This window comes from Struthio camelus, chromosome 10, assembly GCF_040807025.1.
Source record: "Struthio camelus isolate bStrCam1 chromosome 10, bStrCam1.hap1, whole genome shotgun sequence".
NCBI lineage: Eukaryota > Metazoa > Chordata > Aves > Struthioniformes > Struthionidae > Struthio > Struthio camelus.
In genome coordinates this window covers 26,615,857-26,633,939 of record NC_090951.1, presented here as the reverse complement: position 1 = coordinate 26,633,939, position 18,083 = coordinate 26,615,857, and the positions used below count along the sequence as shown (strand labels likewise).

Below are 18,083 nucleotides of genomic sequence, written 5' to 3'. Positions count from 1 at the left end.
TTTTGGAGTGACAAGCTGAGTGATTGTACTCTTAATCTGCAAAAAGGAAGGGTCCCCTCAAAAGCTGTGACTTCTTAAGTCTGCCTTTGTCTGAGTGTCCAGTATTCACGTGCAGAGAAAAGAGGTCACACTCTGCCCGTCTGTAGCTCTTGGGGGATGTATGCCAGTAAATAACCATGCTATGGGCATCCATTTCCCTTGAATGAAGCTCTTCATGTGAGCCACAAAGCAAGTACTGGCTGGTAACACTCTTGACCAAGCTGAACCTGGCTTGGCTTCATGTCCACACAGGTCTGGGCCTCAGAAGTCTTAGGCTGTGTTGAGTGCTGAGCATACACTCTCCTTATAAATGACTCTAGGAGCTTGTTGTCTGTTTTTCTATATTCCCATTTCTTCTGTCTAAAATTAGCAAAGTCCAGCTTTGTGTTTGAGATAATAAGCGTGATGTTCTGGCTGCTCCATAGGGCAAGTCTTGGCTGCTGCTATGGAATTCAGTAATGGCAGACCCCTCTGGAGCATGAGTGGAATACATTTTTAATGAAAGACAATTTAGATGTCTCTAGGGATTTAGCTGAAAGAAGTGACATACTTATGGCCCGATTTTGACAGTGTCGAGCTGTGGCATTACAATTAAAAAGACTTATCTCAGTTTGTAAACCAAAAGAAATGACCTGCATATAAATGACCTGTGCAAACTATGTGTATCTATCTTGCCCAAACTATGAAGAACAACCAAGCCAATTCTTAAGCTTCACTGGTCCAGTTCAGATCTACAGTTCATACCTCAATAGTAGTAGGCAGAGGCATAGCTTGTCCTTTGCAAGACAGAGGAACTTACTTATTAAAGCTGACTACATCAAAAAACACATTCAAACTAGGAAATCAAATTTGCCATGTCTACAAGTTTTTCCTTATCCCTTGACTTTCTCGCCTTACTCCCACCCCTAATAACAAGTTGGGCTTATTTTCTGCACAAATATGATGTAGCTTAGAAGGATTTTAAGCCAAATGCCAACTGTTTTGAGGTGAGGATTTAAAAATTTCCACTGGTTCCATTTACAAAAAATCTTACTGCTGTTTTGCCCTGTATGACTAGCTTTAAGGAAAAGTGAATTTTGGGGCTTTGCAGACCTGGAAAAAATTCTTATACTTGGGTGCTGGAAATAACTTGATATTCAAGAAACTGTGTGAAAAGCCACTTTGGGATGTATTCAGCAGCACCTGCTAGGGCATTCCAATCTGCTTTTTGTTACTATGTGATGTTATCATAGATGATACTGGTCCTGGGACAGTTTGCAGGAAAAGTGCTAATGTCTCTTTGAAATGCTTACAAGCAAATCCTCCTCTGCCACTTCCTTAACCTCAGGGAAAGGTGTAACCTACAAACCCATCAAATTCAGATGTCCCAGTTCTCAATTTGCTTTTTGATGTAATCCTACGCGTTCTACAATTTTGACTTTAGTAAGTAAGTTTCCCCCACCCCAGCTTGCAAATAACATAGATAGTGTTCTTGTGCCTGTTGAGAGAGAGAGGTGGTGAGTGCCAATCTGAACTGGGCCACTGAAGCTTGTTTTGTTTGCTCTTTGTAGTCTGGGCAAGATTTATGTAGTTTGGAGGCAATACAGCTCCACTGAGGTTGCCTTGGGGCAAAAGGCTCTACCACTAGAACCTTGTCTGGTGGGTTGAACAAGATGCTTCTTTCTTCTAGCTTTAAGGAGCTGCCACTTCATTCCTAAGAGATATCATGGCAGGGCTGCCATGTACATTTCCCACCATTGCCTGATGTTTTTGCAGAGCGAGCTATGCTGCTTAGGGCACCTCTCTCGCCCACTTATAGCAGTTTTGAAAGCAGTTTGGGCTGAGCCTCAACCTGTAAACCTCCCTTGCTGCTAAAACTTGTATTGAAAGCCACTTCAAGGACTGCTTTGTTCCTAGTCCTAGTCTTTAATGAACTATTTGAGTTTGTTAGTAAATAAACTGAGTCAAGTATCAGCAGTGTTGATGCAGCAGGAAGGTAGGATCGTTTAAGTCAATTTTAAGCAGTAATTAAAATGTGTGACTTCATGGCAAGCAAATAAACACTCCACTCTTCATTTTCCTGAAGAGAGGTTGATTTCTTTGGTAGATATTTAAGTGTCTTGATTTGCAGCAAAGTATAGCTGTTATTCTCTAGTATATCTTTCGGCTAAACAGAGGGATACCCTAGCTATGTACTTAGGATATTAAAGATGCGTTGTGAGCTTTTAATTCTTATAATGCTGGGGAATGGGGAACAATGCTCCTTACACACACAGGTGGAATTTTTCTTCTCTCCAGCTACTTCTACATGAAAATTGAAGCTCAAAATGAGGAAACTAGCATTAGTTCTCCTGCAGTTATTAAGATATTTAATTTTGGATGCAAATGATTCTCAAAACTTATGCTTTAGAGCTGAGGTGTCAGGCAAAGGAAATGTTTTCTCTGGTTCTCAAACAGAACTGATTGGTCTTGTCATTCTATTCTTCAGAGTTTTAAAGTAGGTTTTTGCCTTTCACATTAACTGTTAATTAAAAAAATCTGGAAGAGAAGAACAAGGTCTCTCTGCTGGCTAATTCCCAGCTGATTTGTCAACCTTGAGCTAGCTTCTTATTTTCAAGGGCTAATGTGAAAATTTTTTGGGGGGGGGGGGGGCGGGGGCAGGGACTTCTGCACAAGTAGAACGGCTTTACTTGTCAGGAGCTGGTTTATCCCTTCAGTGTGCTCGAACTGTTGGAGCTTAGCCATGGACTTCCAGCGCTCCAGACTTCCAGGCTGCCAGCAAATGTACGCTGCTTGATATGTTACCTTTAAAAATGACTTTGAGCATACAGTGGTCCTGATCCTAAATGAATTGTAACTACAAACTTCATAATAAATTGGTTTTTTTCAAAGAGGAACTTCAGTGTTGTAACACGCATATTACTGGCACTAGGAATGGAAGAACCGTGGGGCAGGGGGCATGTCCTTCCCCAGCCTGGGATTTACCTGGCACCCTTTGAATGAAGCTATGCTCTAGCTTCTGACTTCTGCTTCTCTTGCAGGGATGATGTTGGAAGGAGTAGAGACGATAAAAGAAGCGACTGACTCAGATGCATTGAAGCCAGTGGACAGAGTCTGTGCCCTACAGGAAACCTCAACAGCTGTTACTCCTCTGACACCCCCAGCTTCTGGGACTGCCTGGGGTGGTGGATCTGCCCCCACCATAGTCAAGGATGTGAACCCAGAAGTGCTCAGGAGTGGAGTTGCCTGCCTGCCTGGTGAGCAGCTGAGCCAAAGTGCCCCTGAGAAGGGTGGTGGTGTAGGAGGGCAATGGAAATGTGCATCTGTTTGCAGCATTGCAGAGACTGGTGCAAATCCTGTTCCTTTCAACCCAAACCTCTCTAGAAGCAATGCTTTTTGAATTCTGTAAAACTTTCTGGATGGGAAAGACAAGTGGAACTTTCATGAAAGTTAACTTGCTCCCAAGAGTCTTAAAAGGTTATGAGTCAGAAATGCCAAATCACTTCTATAAGCTCATGCTCGCGGTCCAAAAGGAGAAGAGTGAGGATCCAGCTAATGATGAGCTGGTGGGCCTGACATCAGACCTGGTCAAGACAATAGGAACCTGACGCACTTGGTAGATAATTAAAGGGTCAGAGTGTAGAAGATGCTACTTGACAGGGCTCTTGTAAAACCAGTTTTGTTCTTTGTAATTAGAAGTTTGGTTGATTAAATGTAGCTGCATAAATACAATACATTTTTATAAAACATTTGATTGCGTGCTGCGTAGCATAGCGTTGAAAGGAATATCCCAATGCAGCACAGATGAGCAACATGTGGAATGAATGAAGGCATAGCTAAACAGCAGATGAGAGAAACAGCTATCAAGGGAGGACTTCTCATAATTATTCTGCTAGGATCAGCTGTAGGTTGAACGTTATTCAGTTTGTGCATCTGATGTGGCAGCAAGTATAAAATTGCTGCAGATAAAACTTCCGGATGAGACAAATATTGGTAGAGTGGTAAACAAAGCTGAGGCTGTTGGATAGAGCAGCCAGTATTGCTTGGTGTGCGGGGCCCAAACAAGAGGTCTGTATTTAACTAAACGTCAAGTTAATCAGAGGAAGTGAGATCTGCCTCTCCGGTGCTATAGTGAGAAATGGAGCCATCTGGCAACATCTGCTTAAGCAGCCCATGCTGGCTTGCTTCCTTCCGTAGCTAGCAAGAGCAGGTCAGGAAGGAAGGTCCAGTGCAGTTCAGGAAGACAGCTGTATTCAGTCAGCTCGGGAGCCACATTTGAGTTGAAAGCTGTCCTGAGAGGAAGACAGACCTGCCTAGCATGGAGGGGATGGGAAGGAGAGCAGAATGGCAGCGCAGGGTGTTCTCGCACTGAGTGCTGAGGCTGCAAGACCAATTTTGACCTCAGGTGTGTAAAGGAGAGGGAATGACGAGTTAGATTAAGAACGTGATTTTTACCTATGCTCATTGGTGAAACCTCTCAAATACTTTCGGCTGTTCAGAACAGCGTGATGTCCTCATTTTCTTCTGATATCTTCATTTTGAAAGAAAATAGTGAAAGCTGGAGGTGGCACGGAAGGGGGCATCAACACTTTCATGCAGCTGAAGAGGATGCCTTATGTGAGAGGCTTGAAGGTTTGTTTATCTCATTAGAAATATGATTGAGAATGAAGTGAAAGACCTCATACAAATATTAAACAAGAATGAATAAAAGACTTTTTCAGTATTCTGGGAAAAGATAGATTGAGAAACCAAGTGCAGAGGTAAGTCCTGGCACATTCAAATATATAACTTTGCATTGGTAGATAAATTGTGAGAACAAATTCCAGAGGAGTGTTTTAATCTATTGGTCTGCTGATCAGACTGGATGTTTTTATGGTGTGTACCTCAGCCGAAGAAATTACTGGTTTTGAGAGAGAAGTCTTTATGAAAAAAGTGATCTAATATTCTAGTGGTTCCTTTGGACTTTAAGGTTGGAATCTGTGACAAGTGTTAAACACTTCAAATGCATTTGAGTATGGGAGTGAGGGATGTGCCTGTGAAATGCATTGAAGAAATAAGGTTTGGTTTTGATGCCACTTCCAAGGGAACTTTGGTCTAAGGGAGAAATAACATTTTCTGTAGAAGCAGTATCAGACTGATTAACAACTTTCCTCATGCATGAGGATTACCCACTGGAATATAAAAGGACGGACACCTGAGGGAATGCCCTCATCATTCAGTTAAATGCTAAGTGTTATACATTGGTAATAATATGATAGTTGCATTAGGAAGGATAAATTCTATAAGGAATAGGAAATAACTAATTGATGAACTAGTAACTGATGGAATTAGGAAGAAACTTTCCTTTGAGAAGTGTTTCATTCACGTATTGTGCTCTTGAATCATTTGGTTCAGATGACCATGTGGGAGACCCAGCCCTCATAGCTGTGGTTGCTTTTTTGACTTATTCAGATAATTCCCAGGGTCCTACATGCAAGTAAGAGCTTTAATCAAGTTCTAGTAGTACCCAGCCTTCTTGATGAACAAAAGGTGATGCTTCAGAGTAGTAAAGTTTCTACTGAACGTGGTTATTGTACCTTTTTTTTTTTTCTGCTGAACCTCTTAGCTTACAAAACCAATGTATGTTAATAAGCTATTTCTATTTTCTCTCCCGCTCTTTGATCGTATACTGTCCAGAGTACGGTATTTCAGGAGTAGTAAAACTGCTCCTGGATCACACATAAAATGAACCCTGCTGTTAGCAAGAGAAAGCCTGTTTAACAGTTCTGATTCCTGAGAGGAATCAGAAAGCCCCACTTTCAAATGTTGCCCATCTGTGCCTGTGGCCGTCACTCAGGTTGCATCCTAGGGACAGATTGAGATCACACCAGGGAAATTTTCTGTGCTTGAGGTTGTCCATCTGTATCTATTTCACCAGTCAGTTGACATACTTGCCTCTAGGATGGGGAAAGAAGTCAAGGACAGTTATTTTGTGTGGTACCAATAAAGTATGGAAGAGACAGAAAAGCATAGCTTTCTTTAGGCCTCTGATTTTGTTTTGTTCTTGGGAATTTTCTTTTCTCTCATACTATTTGTATGAGAGGAAATGACTTCTGCTTTTGTGAATTACTTTTCACACAATAGAGGTGTGGTCCCTACCGTTATCCAAATTGCTTATCTTCACAGTGACGTGCAGGATTGCAGAATGCTGGTCACTTGACCAGACACAATCCATGGGCCTTGCCTACTTTTTGAACGGTGGAGGCAGCTCTGGGTCTCTGAACTGGTGTCTCCACCTGCTCTTTATCTGTCCTTTGCATCTGAAGTGTATGTAGGACATAATTCCAGAAACATTGCTTTTATGTCTTTCCCTTTGTGGCTCTCAGTACATATCATGGCTAAAGCCCAAAGCCAGAATATCATTTAGTTTTGGGAGCTCCTAGAGCAGACTCAGTTCCTGTGATAAGCTGTGTCTGTGGTTTTTGGAAGCAGAGGGCAGGGAACAGTTTTCATGGTTAGCTGAAGCAAAGAGCTTTCCCCTGCCGCAGCACATCACAACTCAGCTGTGCGCGCTCATGATGTGCTCGTGCTGTACCTTATCTATTCCCTGCACGCTGAACCAGCCCTGAAACTAATGGAAGCCTGGCACCAACTCTGCCCTTCTCAGAGCTGCAGGGAGGGGAGAGTTTGCTCCTGGGCCACCTACCCTGCATCCTCCAAGGAGGAGCTCAGGGGTCCTGCATGGGGATTTTTCTCGCAGGAAGAGATGTCAGGTTATGTGCTGGGCTCAAATTGGAATGCATGTGCTGAATCTGATTAGGTAACACATGTTGCCTAACCTGTCTGCAAACCTGTCTGAATTCTATCTGTCCAACAGCAATCAGCTTAACAAAACGATCATCCTGTGGAAGGCCAGGGGAATGAGAACATGCAGATCTGAACTGTACTGCGTTGAGCTGGGCCGTGCTTTGGCCCAGGTCACTGTTGTCAGTACTTCAGCTCTTTCATAAGCTCTTTCATGGTGGTATCTGGACCTCTTTTGCTCCTTGAGAGCCCAGGAGCACTACAGAGCTTGTATGCTTGTTTCTGGGGGGTAGGGCAGGAAAGAAGTGAGAGGTAGGCAGAGTATACGTGGCTGTGGTGGGCAGTCTGGGGTCATGCGTAATACTGTAACACAAGTGAATGTTGGATTGTCTGTCTTGGGTTTATGAGATTCTTACTCTTCTCAAAAGCCAGTGGTGGGATTATCATTAGTCCGCTTCATATTTTGTGAAGAATGTGTGTTTGCATAGAAGAGAGCAGTCCAAGTTCCCTCAGAGAAGGACAAGTAGAGCTCAGCTACTTCACTCTTGGGCAGCAGCCAGGTGCTTTGGAAGCGTATTTATAACCCACTGTGATCTGCAGCATACACTATCTCTACCTCTGTGGGGCATTCTAGAGAATGTGATGAGAGTGGTAGTAGGGGTCTCCCAAGATATGTATGCCTGGAACCAGGATTTGTTAGTTTGACTTCCTCATGTGATGTTTTTCTTTTACAGGTACCAGAGATAAATCGGGACGTGCAGTGGCCATAATAACAACAAGGAACACAGCTTGGTTAAACCCCCACTGCAATACCGATGAGCTTGTACGCCTCCTCCTGTACCTGCATAGCATCCCTAGGTTTGTGGTACTTGCAGTCTGACAGAGGGGACAGCTGCTGCCTCTTCTGCTTTGTCTTTTGTTGGTGCAGAAGCTAAGGCAGTGAGTGGAACAGGCTGTATTTACTGGCATAGGAAGCTGGTCGAGATGGTCCTAAAATTGTATAGGTGGGAATCTTCTGCTGGGGCAAACTGGCTTGTGTACAGTAAACATTTTGGCTGTGCTATGTACACCTTGTGCACATGTTGTGATAGAATTAGATAGGTTTTGAATGTTTTCATGCAGTATCCTGAATCCAAACCATTCTTGCTGTTCTTCATTAGCTCAGAAAATGGGATTTGGGAGTGGGATGGGGTAGTCATGCAGCAGCTCCATAACAAAAGTACTACAAAATAGTCTTTGGGGGCCACCTCCAGGCTGAAAGGAGGGAGGCTTGAGGAAACCTACCCTGGCCTGTGGTTGAGAATCCTTTTTGGAGGCTGCAGACTAGAGTTTGCTACAGCTACTCTTGCACCACTGTGACAAATTGCCTCAGCTCTCCACAAGCTCTACTCAGACTTTCACTTTCAGATAATTAAAGTACTAAGGGGTAAAACTAACTCTCTGTCAGTGAATCTGAAGCCTCTAAATCACTGATTTCTTAAGGGAGCAGGGTTAACCCATGAGAAAGTTTCTGTTACTTGTGCGTTGTTTCTTATGCTTCTTCCTTAGCATCCGATCCTGGAGACCTCTTTGGGTATGATCCAGAATAGCTATTCTTGTGAAGTAGTGTGAGTAAAGCTGAGCTGCACTTAGGAAGAACTGGTTTTCTGTGCAGATCACCCAGAAAGGGGATTAGCATCTCTGTAATGGGTGAGAGGTATCCTAGGAACTGGAGAAAAGGAAGTCAGATAGAAATAGCAAAGGTAAAAACTGAGCAATGCAGGTGATGTTTTCCATTTACATATTTTAGTTAAGAAAGGGTGGTCAGTTAGTTGCCTGTCCCTACAAAGCTGCACCATGCTTTCTTTCACCCTGCCATTACTGAGGGTTCTGTTTCAGTAGCCTTGGTCCACTGGTGACAAACGTGGCTTCTTTTTCTCTGTCCTTGCAGACCAGAATGTCAAGCTTTGGGTTTGACTGTCCTTGTGGATGCTCGTCGCTGTTCACCGGTTCCTGCTCTCTTCAAGGCCTTCAACATACTGCAGGTGAGTCTTTAGCTTGAGCAGAGGAGCACTAGTTTCTTTGGCTTGTTGTCTTAGTTGGATGTTATATTTCCATCTGCCACTTATGTCTCTGTCTGCCACCTGGCTTTCAGTTGTCTTTGGGAGGTGGAGTAATGCACCCAACCCAATTTTGGGAGGATGACTTGGACTTGCCAGGCTGCAAACAAGACAAAAAACCCAAGCAAGTCTGAATTAGGGGTGAGCCCCTCCCTCACCTTCAGATTTTCTTCTGTCTCGGCTGAGAAGAGCCCCATACCCAAGTCTAAAGACTGTCATGATAATATGCCTGGAGATGGTGTCCACTGCACTGAGGAACTCTGAAAAATATGCAGGGATCGTTGCCCACCGCAGAGAAGAATAGAGGCAGAGAGGGAGGAGGACGCTGCTTGTCATACCAGGTGGAAAAGCACATGCAGCTGTTGATGTGGATGTCAGTGAATGATTGGAATCGGACATGCTGTAACTCTATATTGCTTCAGGTCAAAGACTTTCATGTCAGTCAAGTGGGTTGTGTTGCCACTGGTCCCAGATTGCTTCCATCTGCTGCTATTAGAAAGCCAAAGGAAATGCTGGGTCGTAGTTATGACTAATCTTGTTTAAGCAGGTGCTCCTTTAAATCAGAACTTAGGTCTGTCAGGACTCAAATTCTGCAAACTGGAACAGGGCAATATTTTAATGAGGCTGGTATCTGTGTGGTTTATGTGCTTCAGTGACACATCTGAGAGTTCGGGCTGAGTCAGAGTCTGTCCTCCTCTTTCCTGGGCTGGGTGGAGCTGTGAGCTGTATCAGTGCACTCATTCTCTGTGGTGAAGGAGTAAACTGGTGCCTTGCCCAGTGCTGCAGAGGTAACAAGCATCTTCTATTTTATGCCATGGCAGCGGGCTTGCCAAAGCTTTTAAATGTTTTGCTGCCCATGTAGGTTGCATGGCTGTGTCTTAGTGGGATGATTTAGAAATCAGCAGCATGTTGAGACATGGTGCTATTGGATCACAAACGAGTCCTCAGTCTCATACAGCATGGCAGGAATAAAGCCATTTTGGCTTAAGTTCCCTACCCTCTGGAGGAGAGGGCGGGTGGGGGGGAAGCTTTCTGCACTGCCTGCATAAGATTTTGCTGGGATGCCTTTTTGGCTCCGTGCAGCTCATTATCAGGGTAATGCAACAGGTAGTTAACGGGGATAACGTACTGGAAGAGAGTGCACATTGCTAGAGCTGAATGTGTGTTCCAGGTAACAGTAACTGATAGAGGCTAATTGCCCTGCTTGTCCTTTGTTGGTCCTTGCCTTGACTCCTACACAGACTCCATAAACAAGACCTGTTCAGCTAGCTCATTGTCTGGTTATTGCACAGAGATAATCCCTTGGCTCCTCTGAGCCTTTTGGTGGTTGTTAGCATTCACATCTGTGATCCCACCCACCCCAGTGCTGTCATCCGCTCTGAAATGAGGATAGAGAAGTTGAGAAAACTGATTGTAAATATAGCTGGGCAAGATAGGCTTTCTAGAACACAGCAAGGTTTGCTGGCCAGTGGATGCAGAAGCACAGTCAGTATGTTTTACTTGCAAGGTCTTTTGGTTATAGAACAGACCATCTCCTTGGGATCCTTTCTGAAATCCCTGACACATCTCCCAGTGTCTCTTGATCTCTGGCAGACTGTCCCTGCAGCTCATCTCTGCTGTTCTGCTCTCTCCAGCAACAGGATTTAAATTACATGGCTTTTTCGAAGCCTGCTGTGGAAGTGTTGGTGACATCTGTTAAATGTTGAGATCCAGTGTTGCTTATTCAGTTTTGAAGGGACATTTTCCTCTTGACTCAACAATGAAGTGCACTGCTTCACAATGACTAAGAATGGATCAGATGACCTAATGCAAAGTCCTTTCCTGTCTGCAGTTCTCAGATCTGTTAACCCTGTAGATCCTCTCTGGGGAGTAAAGAGGTTGATTCCACAGGTCTCTGCGTCAAAACGCGTCAGTCTGAGGAAATGCTTCTTCCACTTGTCCACCTTTCTGAAATGAATGCATGAACAGAATTGTTAAGTGCTAAGAGACAACCTCTGGTGCTTGCAGCTAGCTTTCCCTGTAGCACTGGGAGAGTGCGGGTTGCTTATTTAGAGCCACCTAGTGAACTGGTGACAGTTTCTCCATCCCCTGTGCCTCAGGGCGGGGGGAGCTGGGTCCTGCAAGACTTTCTTCCATCCTTTTTAAGAATATGGGTAGAGGGGCACTGCTGGAAATCTCTGTCTGTCCCAGACAGTCCTGGGAGTAGAAGGAGGAGAGGCAGAATGAAGCACTGCAGCAGAACTAGCTTGGGAAGGAGCAGGAGAAACTCTGGCAGCTTTGTATGGAGGTGAATGGAAACGCACAGCGTGTACGTGTTGCAAGAACAGATCATGCTTGTTCCTGTGGGAAGCTGCATAACGAGCAGGGATTTGTGCAGAGGTAAATGCTACTGAGATATTTCATCACAGGTTGTCACCAGATACCTCAGTGCTCCAGGAGCTGCGAAGCATGCTCAGAAATTTGTTGTTCAACAGAACTGGGCCAATCTCTTGGTCAGTGAGCAGGCTGGACACTGACAGCGGAATGTGTGTGCCAGACTTCAGCAAACCAAATGTCTGCAGGGTTTTCCTTTGCCTGAGTTTTTATAGAGCAGGATTCTGGTTTGAGTTTTGCATTCCAGTGCAAATGCTTAATCCTGTAATCCGCTGCATCTGCATGTTGGATTGGGAAGGGAAGAGTGTGCTATGAAGACGAAGAGAGACACTAGCAGTTCAAAGCAGAACACTTCTTCATAAGCCTTGCTCTTCAAGGGGTACATTTGCATGTCCTATTATTGGAAAAGTACAGAAAAATTTTCTTGGGCTGATGTTACCCCTTTACCCTATTAGTAGTGCTCACTTTAAATGAGGCAGTGTGTGGTATTTGGGGTCTGCCATGTCTGCATGGACATTCCTGGCAGACCATGCTTCAGATTGTGCCAGTGTTGTTAAATCTAGCTGTGGGCTTTCATCTGGGTCAAGAAACCAGAAGATGGTGTGAAGCTTCTGCCTGAGAAAGACAGAAGAAAGTACTTAATTTTCATACTTAAAAATAATAAGACAAGTATTCACCCTGCTCCTTTCTGAGATCCTGTTGATGCCCCTCTATCCTATGCTGTCCACATTGGGCCTGTTTGGGGAGGTGAGGAGCTCACTTGCATGTGTGGGGCTCTATTTCTTGCTTCTAGATAACTGGTCTTGTTAGCAAAAGGTGATAAGAGATTGTGCAAAAAGCTGCAGAAAATTTCAAGGGATGGTATGGACACCACATGATCTCATGACTCTGCTGGAGTAGAAGAGGGGTGTGAAAAAAGGAATATTAAATATTCAGTGCCATGACCTGTCTTGAAACTGTGTCTAGTCTTTGTCCCTCAGTACTTTTCACCAGACAAATTCAGAGCTGCTGATACAGCTATAATTCCTCTCCATCCTCTCTCTGGATGCACTTTAGTCTTTACCTAATCTAGCATAATTATGCAATAAAATGGCCTTTTGATCAGTGTTCAGATAACATTGAATATGTGAATAATTTGTTTTGAAGAAACAAATTTATTTCAGATATGAAATGCCTCGCTTACTGTTTTGAGAGGCATTTCAGTTGGTTTTTTTTCTTGCCCATTCAGGAGGATCCCTTTTCAGCATTTAGATGAGAGAGACATCTTTGCTCTGAAATCTCTCCTGCTGCTTTCACTTGTAGAATTGTGTCTCCTTCTATTGGCATTGTTTCTTAATTGCTATGCTGATTGCTTTGTCAGGTTAGGTGGCTCAGTCTCTGCTGGGTAATAGGTACTTACCTCCATACTCTGACTCTGCTGCTCATATCTGATATTAAATCTTAAACAGTGTTGGAGCGTTTGTTTTAACAGAGCTCTCTTGTTTCCATGGCCTGCTGCATGGCAGGTTCCTTACAGCTGGAGCAATATCAAAAAGGATTTGTTGCTTGGCAGTTTTATTTCCAAGATCTTTGCAGAGGCAAAGACTTTCCTATGACATTTTGATGGGATAGCTGTTATTTAACCATGCAGAATGACAACTTTATACATAGACATTCTCCTTGCTATCCAGATCCAGGCATCATATCTGTAATGAGCCCTGTCTCCCCACAGTATGGATCTTTCTGCTACTTTTCCCTGTCCCTGCTGTTGCTCTCTGTGCCTGTTTCTCACTTCCCTGTAGAGTGCTTCTATAATGGGAGAGCTGCTCCTGGATCACAGAGTTTGAACTACAGCTGCCAGACGTCCCTTGTATTTGGAATTTCTGTCGGTTAGACACTAGCAACAGGATGCGACTCCTTGATTGTGAGTTGGCAGTAAGTAAAGACAAGACGACGTTTTTGGCACTGTGAGAAATAAACTTCCTTTCAGTTAGGAGGAGTGTTCAGGAAATTATCAGGAAAAAAATTGGACGTTGAACATGGTTCATTTTCTTTTTCCTGAGACATTTCCCTCTGTAGAGGGCAGCATTTTTTTAGTACAGCCAAGACCTGGCCTCTTCATTGCTTCCTTAAATACTCCAAGACTAATTGATCTGAAACAGCCTACCTTTAGGACATAGCCTTAGTGCCCCGTAGAATGGCCTTCCCTATAGCTGATGACTGCCTTTCAGGCTTTGAAAATACCTTTGAAGAGTAAATTGCAGTTTCTTGTACCGAATTAAAATGAATGGTACGTTCTCCTTAGCATGCCAGGCAGCTAGATAATGGATCTGCACTCTGTTCTGCTGTAGGACATGGACCCTCGTTGTATTCATGGAGTCTTGCTTCTGGTTGAAAGAGATCTCACTTTTCGGATGGAGAAGCCAACAGCAGGACAGGTAATTGAACCATTAGTCCAGGGGTTGCTGGGGAGCTGCTGATGCCTTATATTTAACTCTTTGAAGAGTGACTTCTCTGTACACTAATGTATGATTATTGTCACATGAAATTGGTGTAGTTGTGTTCTGTATTTTATGGGTGTGGTCTCTTATGGGTGTGGTATTTATGGGATTGTAAAGTTTATGCAAGTGAACGTATCTCAGTAACGCTATGTTTCTTTGTTGCTGAGTCCATCACTGATATGTGCTCCATAATTACGTCAGTCTACTGGAGTCTTTGTCTTGAGGCATAGGGTTCGTGTGTGTGTGTTTGTGTGTGTGTGTGTGTGTTGGAGGGAGAAGGGATTAGCTGGTTGGTTAGCTGTACTGAGGAGTCCTACCCAACTAACAGTAATTAAAATGCTTTTCACGCTCTCCTACTGGTAAGGGGAAAATTTTTGCTCAGGAAGAGGTCACATTATGCTGAATCCTGGACTCTATTCTGTGAAGGAACTTGTTGCTTCCGAGGCTTTTGCATATCTCACATGCATCCTCTCCTCATAGCTGCTGCTGTAAGTGGCTGATTTCTGCAAGAGGGGGAAGAGGAGGTGTATATGTGTGTGGTGTTGCCTTTGCAGCTAAAATGTCTGGAAAGGCTAGTAAAAGGTGCTAATGGGGGAGAGAAAAGCATTGCAACCCACTTAACACCCACACTTGAGTTTAATCTGCCCTGGTATCCCACAGCTGAAAAAGAAACATAGGCTTTCGGCCGCAGCCACTTCTGAATTGTCTGTGGTGAGTGAACAGAGCACCAGACTCCACATCTTAGTCATCTCCTTCTGCTTGAAGAATGTTAAGAGCTACAAGAGTGGACTGAAAGTCTGTGCCAACTGAAGCCCTGTTGACTTCAGAGAGGCCAGCACCTCCCTTTTGACTTCTGTGCATGAAAACATTGTGAACAGCATTGTGTTTGCTTTGGAGGAGAAGGCTGTGTGTGCAATATGCTGCCCTGAAAGGCTAATGGATAACAAATGCCATTAATCTTTTTCCTCTTGGCTCCCGTGTGAAAGAACTTGAAATGAGAAAGGGCTGTGTGCAGGTGCACGTTCGTGCAGGGAGAGCTACAGGAGACACTATTTAAACATTGAACAAATCCGAAGTGTGGTAGAAAGGAACAGAGAGCAAAGACTAATAAAGACATCGGCACGTGGGAGGAATTGGATGCAACATCTTCATTTCATAAGGAAGTAGAAATTTTGTGGTGTGTGTGTGTGTAGGGTTAAATGTCTGCACCTTAGTTCCTGGTGCCTTGACTGGTTTGCGTGTGGTTTCAGGAACACCTATCTGTTTCTCTGGTGGGTATGAAATGTTCTGTTGGGATTCTGCAGCTTCAGAGAAGGAAAGTGTCTATGTCAAGGTCTGGAAAACATTTGTGAGCAAATAGCCACTGTGGTGATTGGAGAGCTGAGAATGGGGCAGAGACACTTCTGTTGGAATGTTTTTCCAGGAAAAACAGGGAAGCTGGGTGCTGGTTTTAATTTCTTAGACTCTCTAAACCAATGTGAATTGCAGCACAATATGTGAGCATATGAGGGAGTTGAGCCAATACCTCCTAGTATAAGCAGAGCTAGAGAAGTCTGACTGCTGCCAGACTTATATCACAGATGTTTCCCTTGGTGAAACAGCATGTTGCAACTTGAATTCCCTCAGGGTTCTCCCACTGAACCATACAACAAGCTGCTCTGAAACTGAGCTGATTTCTCTTTCATATTGCAGATATACACCAAGTGTGTGCCTTGTTTCTATGCAAGGTTAATGGATAAAGAAATGCTGTCTTTTGTTAACCTTCCTCTCCTCCTTGCCACTCAGTGCTCTTTCTCTAACGCAAATGTGCTTTTCTTTCTTCCATTTCTGTGCAGTTTGAACTTCTCACCTCCATGAAATCCCTCCATAAGCATATAGACAGTTCACAGCTGCCTCTAGAACTAGATGGGACCTTCCCTTACTGCCACCAGGACTGGTTAAGCTTCCGCATGGTAAGTAGGATGTGCTGCACTTGTTAATTGTCTCTCTGGGGCTGTCAGGTGTTCCCAGGTATCTGAGAAAAGAAATGGCATGGTAACTGAATTGAAGCAAGAGAGAGGAGTCCATGAAGAGTTGAATCCACAGGCGTTATAAGACGAAGTGGTATTTCTTGTAACCAACGTATATGGGTGACAGAATCTGTAATCAAAAGGATACTAATATTGTCTTCATAAAATGGATGCACCCTGTGCCCTATTAGCATGACTGCAGGAACTGTAACTTTAGTTCTTAACTCATGTGCTTAAAATGCATAAATTCAGATTTGACCATATTTTGAAGGGAAGAAGGAAGCAGGTTGTTTTGTTTGTGGTGTATGGTGGTACTGCTCTTCAGGTGCACTTTGAGGCTGAAGGGCAGAAGATTTCTTATGCTAATCTCAGCAGAATATGCTAGTATCATGTTGCCTTTAAATTAACAGTCAAGCACTCAAGAATAATAAAAATGGTTAGATCTTGCTGGTTTTGGAGCAGGTTCCCCAGAGTTAGCCAAGAGCTCCTCAGTGAAAACTGCAATCCTGGCAGGTATGAAGCTTTGAAGTTGCTCATAATCTGGTCAGATACTTCTAGGAACTTCTCTTTCCTCTCTGATTTATAGTTCAAGTATTTATCAAAATTTTCATTACACTTGAACTCTTTAGAAAGCATTTAAACTAAAAATACAGAGAAGGGGGTTCAGCCCAGCAGAGCATTTTATTTCTCTGAGAGCTGGCTGTGTGGGGCTGGGAAACAAGCTTCCCCATACAGATTTCCTTCAGTGAGAAGTAGGACCGAGATAACAGTAGAAGGCAGTACCAGCAGCCCTTCCCCCTGTTGTCTGGCTACTTTGAGTATGCCTTAATACCATGATCTTGTTTGACCTTTGTGCTTTTCTCCAGGAGAGTTGTGGGTCAAGACATCTACAATGAGCATTAGCTGTGGATTAGAGCCAGGCCAAGATGCAGGGAGGCTGACCACTCTGTGGGAATGTTTGAGCTGGCCCAGGTTGAGCCTCAGGAATAGAGGGGTTGTGACTGCAGTATCAGCTACAGCGTATAAAGATGACGACCCCTGGCAAAGGGTGCTGCAGCCACCAGTGCAGCGCATGCTGGTCATTCATGGCAGGAATGTTGTAGAAGTTGCTGGCCATGCAGCATGGTATATGCAGACTACCAGAAAGCTACAAAAGCAGTATCTATCGCCCCAGTACCCAGCTGTGTACGCTCGTGTTGTGGAGGGGGCTTTAGTCCCATGGATATTGTGGTTACTGAATCTTTAAAAGCTATATTGAGACATGATTTGGCCCACTGAGACGAGAAGGGATTAAATCTCAGTAAATCTGCACACAAATTGGCTGTCTTCACATTGCGTTTGACTTGCTCACCCTTGTGGATGAGAGAACCATCACTTCTACTTCCAAAAGATTTTGTCGTCTTTCAGCTCTGATCTCACTGCCCAGAGTGGTGCGTGGTACACAATGCCGTATCTGAAGCTGGTTAAAATAACGCTGATGATATCACCACGTTTTTGGTGGCAAGCTTCAGCAGTTAAGCTTAGCACGTGCACAATGTTAACTCCTCTTTCCCTACTCATTTTAGAATCCAATTTTAAAACTCAAGTTTCCTCTGAACTCCTGGTGATGCAGTAGAGATACAGAAGCCTCCTTGAGGTGCCTAGGCCAGGATGTGAGACTTAGGTTTACTTGTCAGTGTGGAAGCAGATAAGCTTTGCAAGAGGATATGGATTAGTTTTTTAGACAGACTCAAGAAAAGCCTGAGAGCTGAGGTGCTCAGTCTGTGCACAAGGATTGTTCTTGAAGGAAACAAGCATGATAATCAGACTACCTCTTGTTTGTGTCTTACATTTTAACATGCAAAATGTTACCAAAGGAAGGCAGTACAGAGATCAATCTGTATGGATTGCGTATTTATATGATGCACTGTATGTAATAATGACCCACATGCTCAACTGCTTTAGGTCTGCTGCTATGTGGCAAACAACGTTTATTTCCTGTCTCTGTGATCTCACCTGCATCCTGCCCACTCATCTGTCCCTACTGGGGCTGTTGCAACGTTCCAGACTGGGAGCAGCTTTGAACAGCTGATATTTTTTTGAGAGCCTGCTTTGGAATAGCTGTTTGTCCCTCCTCTGATTTTATTGACTAGAGGGTGGCATCTGACACTCCTTAGGCTTAAATTGGTGACTTTTCTAAAGAATAGTTTCCTCAACCCCTGTAACATGCTTATTCTTTTCCAGAAGAGAGCAGGGATTTCAAATTTGTCAGTAATTTAAGGTGTTTAGTTCTAATTGTGGAAGCCTGCCAAGTTCTTAACCTTTAGTTTACAGTACTCTTA

General features: G+C 43.8%; 1 protein-coding gene across 1 annotated transcript in view; it reads left to right on the top strand.

Annotated features, from left to right (window-relative positions):
• The window catches only part of PLEKHG4 (pleckstrin homology and RhoGEF domain containing G4), a 117,875-nt gene that overhangs the window by 47,734 nt on the left and 52,058 nt on the right, over nucleotides 1–18,083 (top strand). The window contains exons 5-9 of the mRNA XM_068955459.1: nucleotides 3,060–3,275; nucleotides 7,536–7,659; nucleotides 8,732–8,825; nucleotides 13,604–13,690; nucleotides 15,589–15,705. Of these exons, the coding sequence (XP_068811560.1) occupies nucleotides 3,060–3,275; nucleotides 7,536–7,659; nucleotides 8,732–8,825; nucleotides 13,604–13,690; nucleotides 15,589–15,705 (638 nt within the window). The remainder of the gene's footprint in view (nucleotides 1–3,059; nucleotides 3,276–7,535; nucleotides 7,660–8,731; nucleotides 8,826–13,603; nucleotides 13,691–15,588; nucleotides 15,706–18,083) is intronic.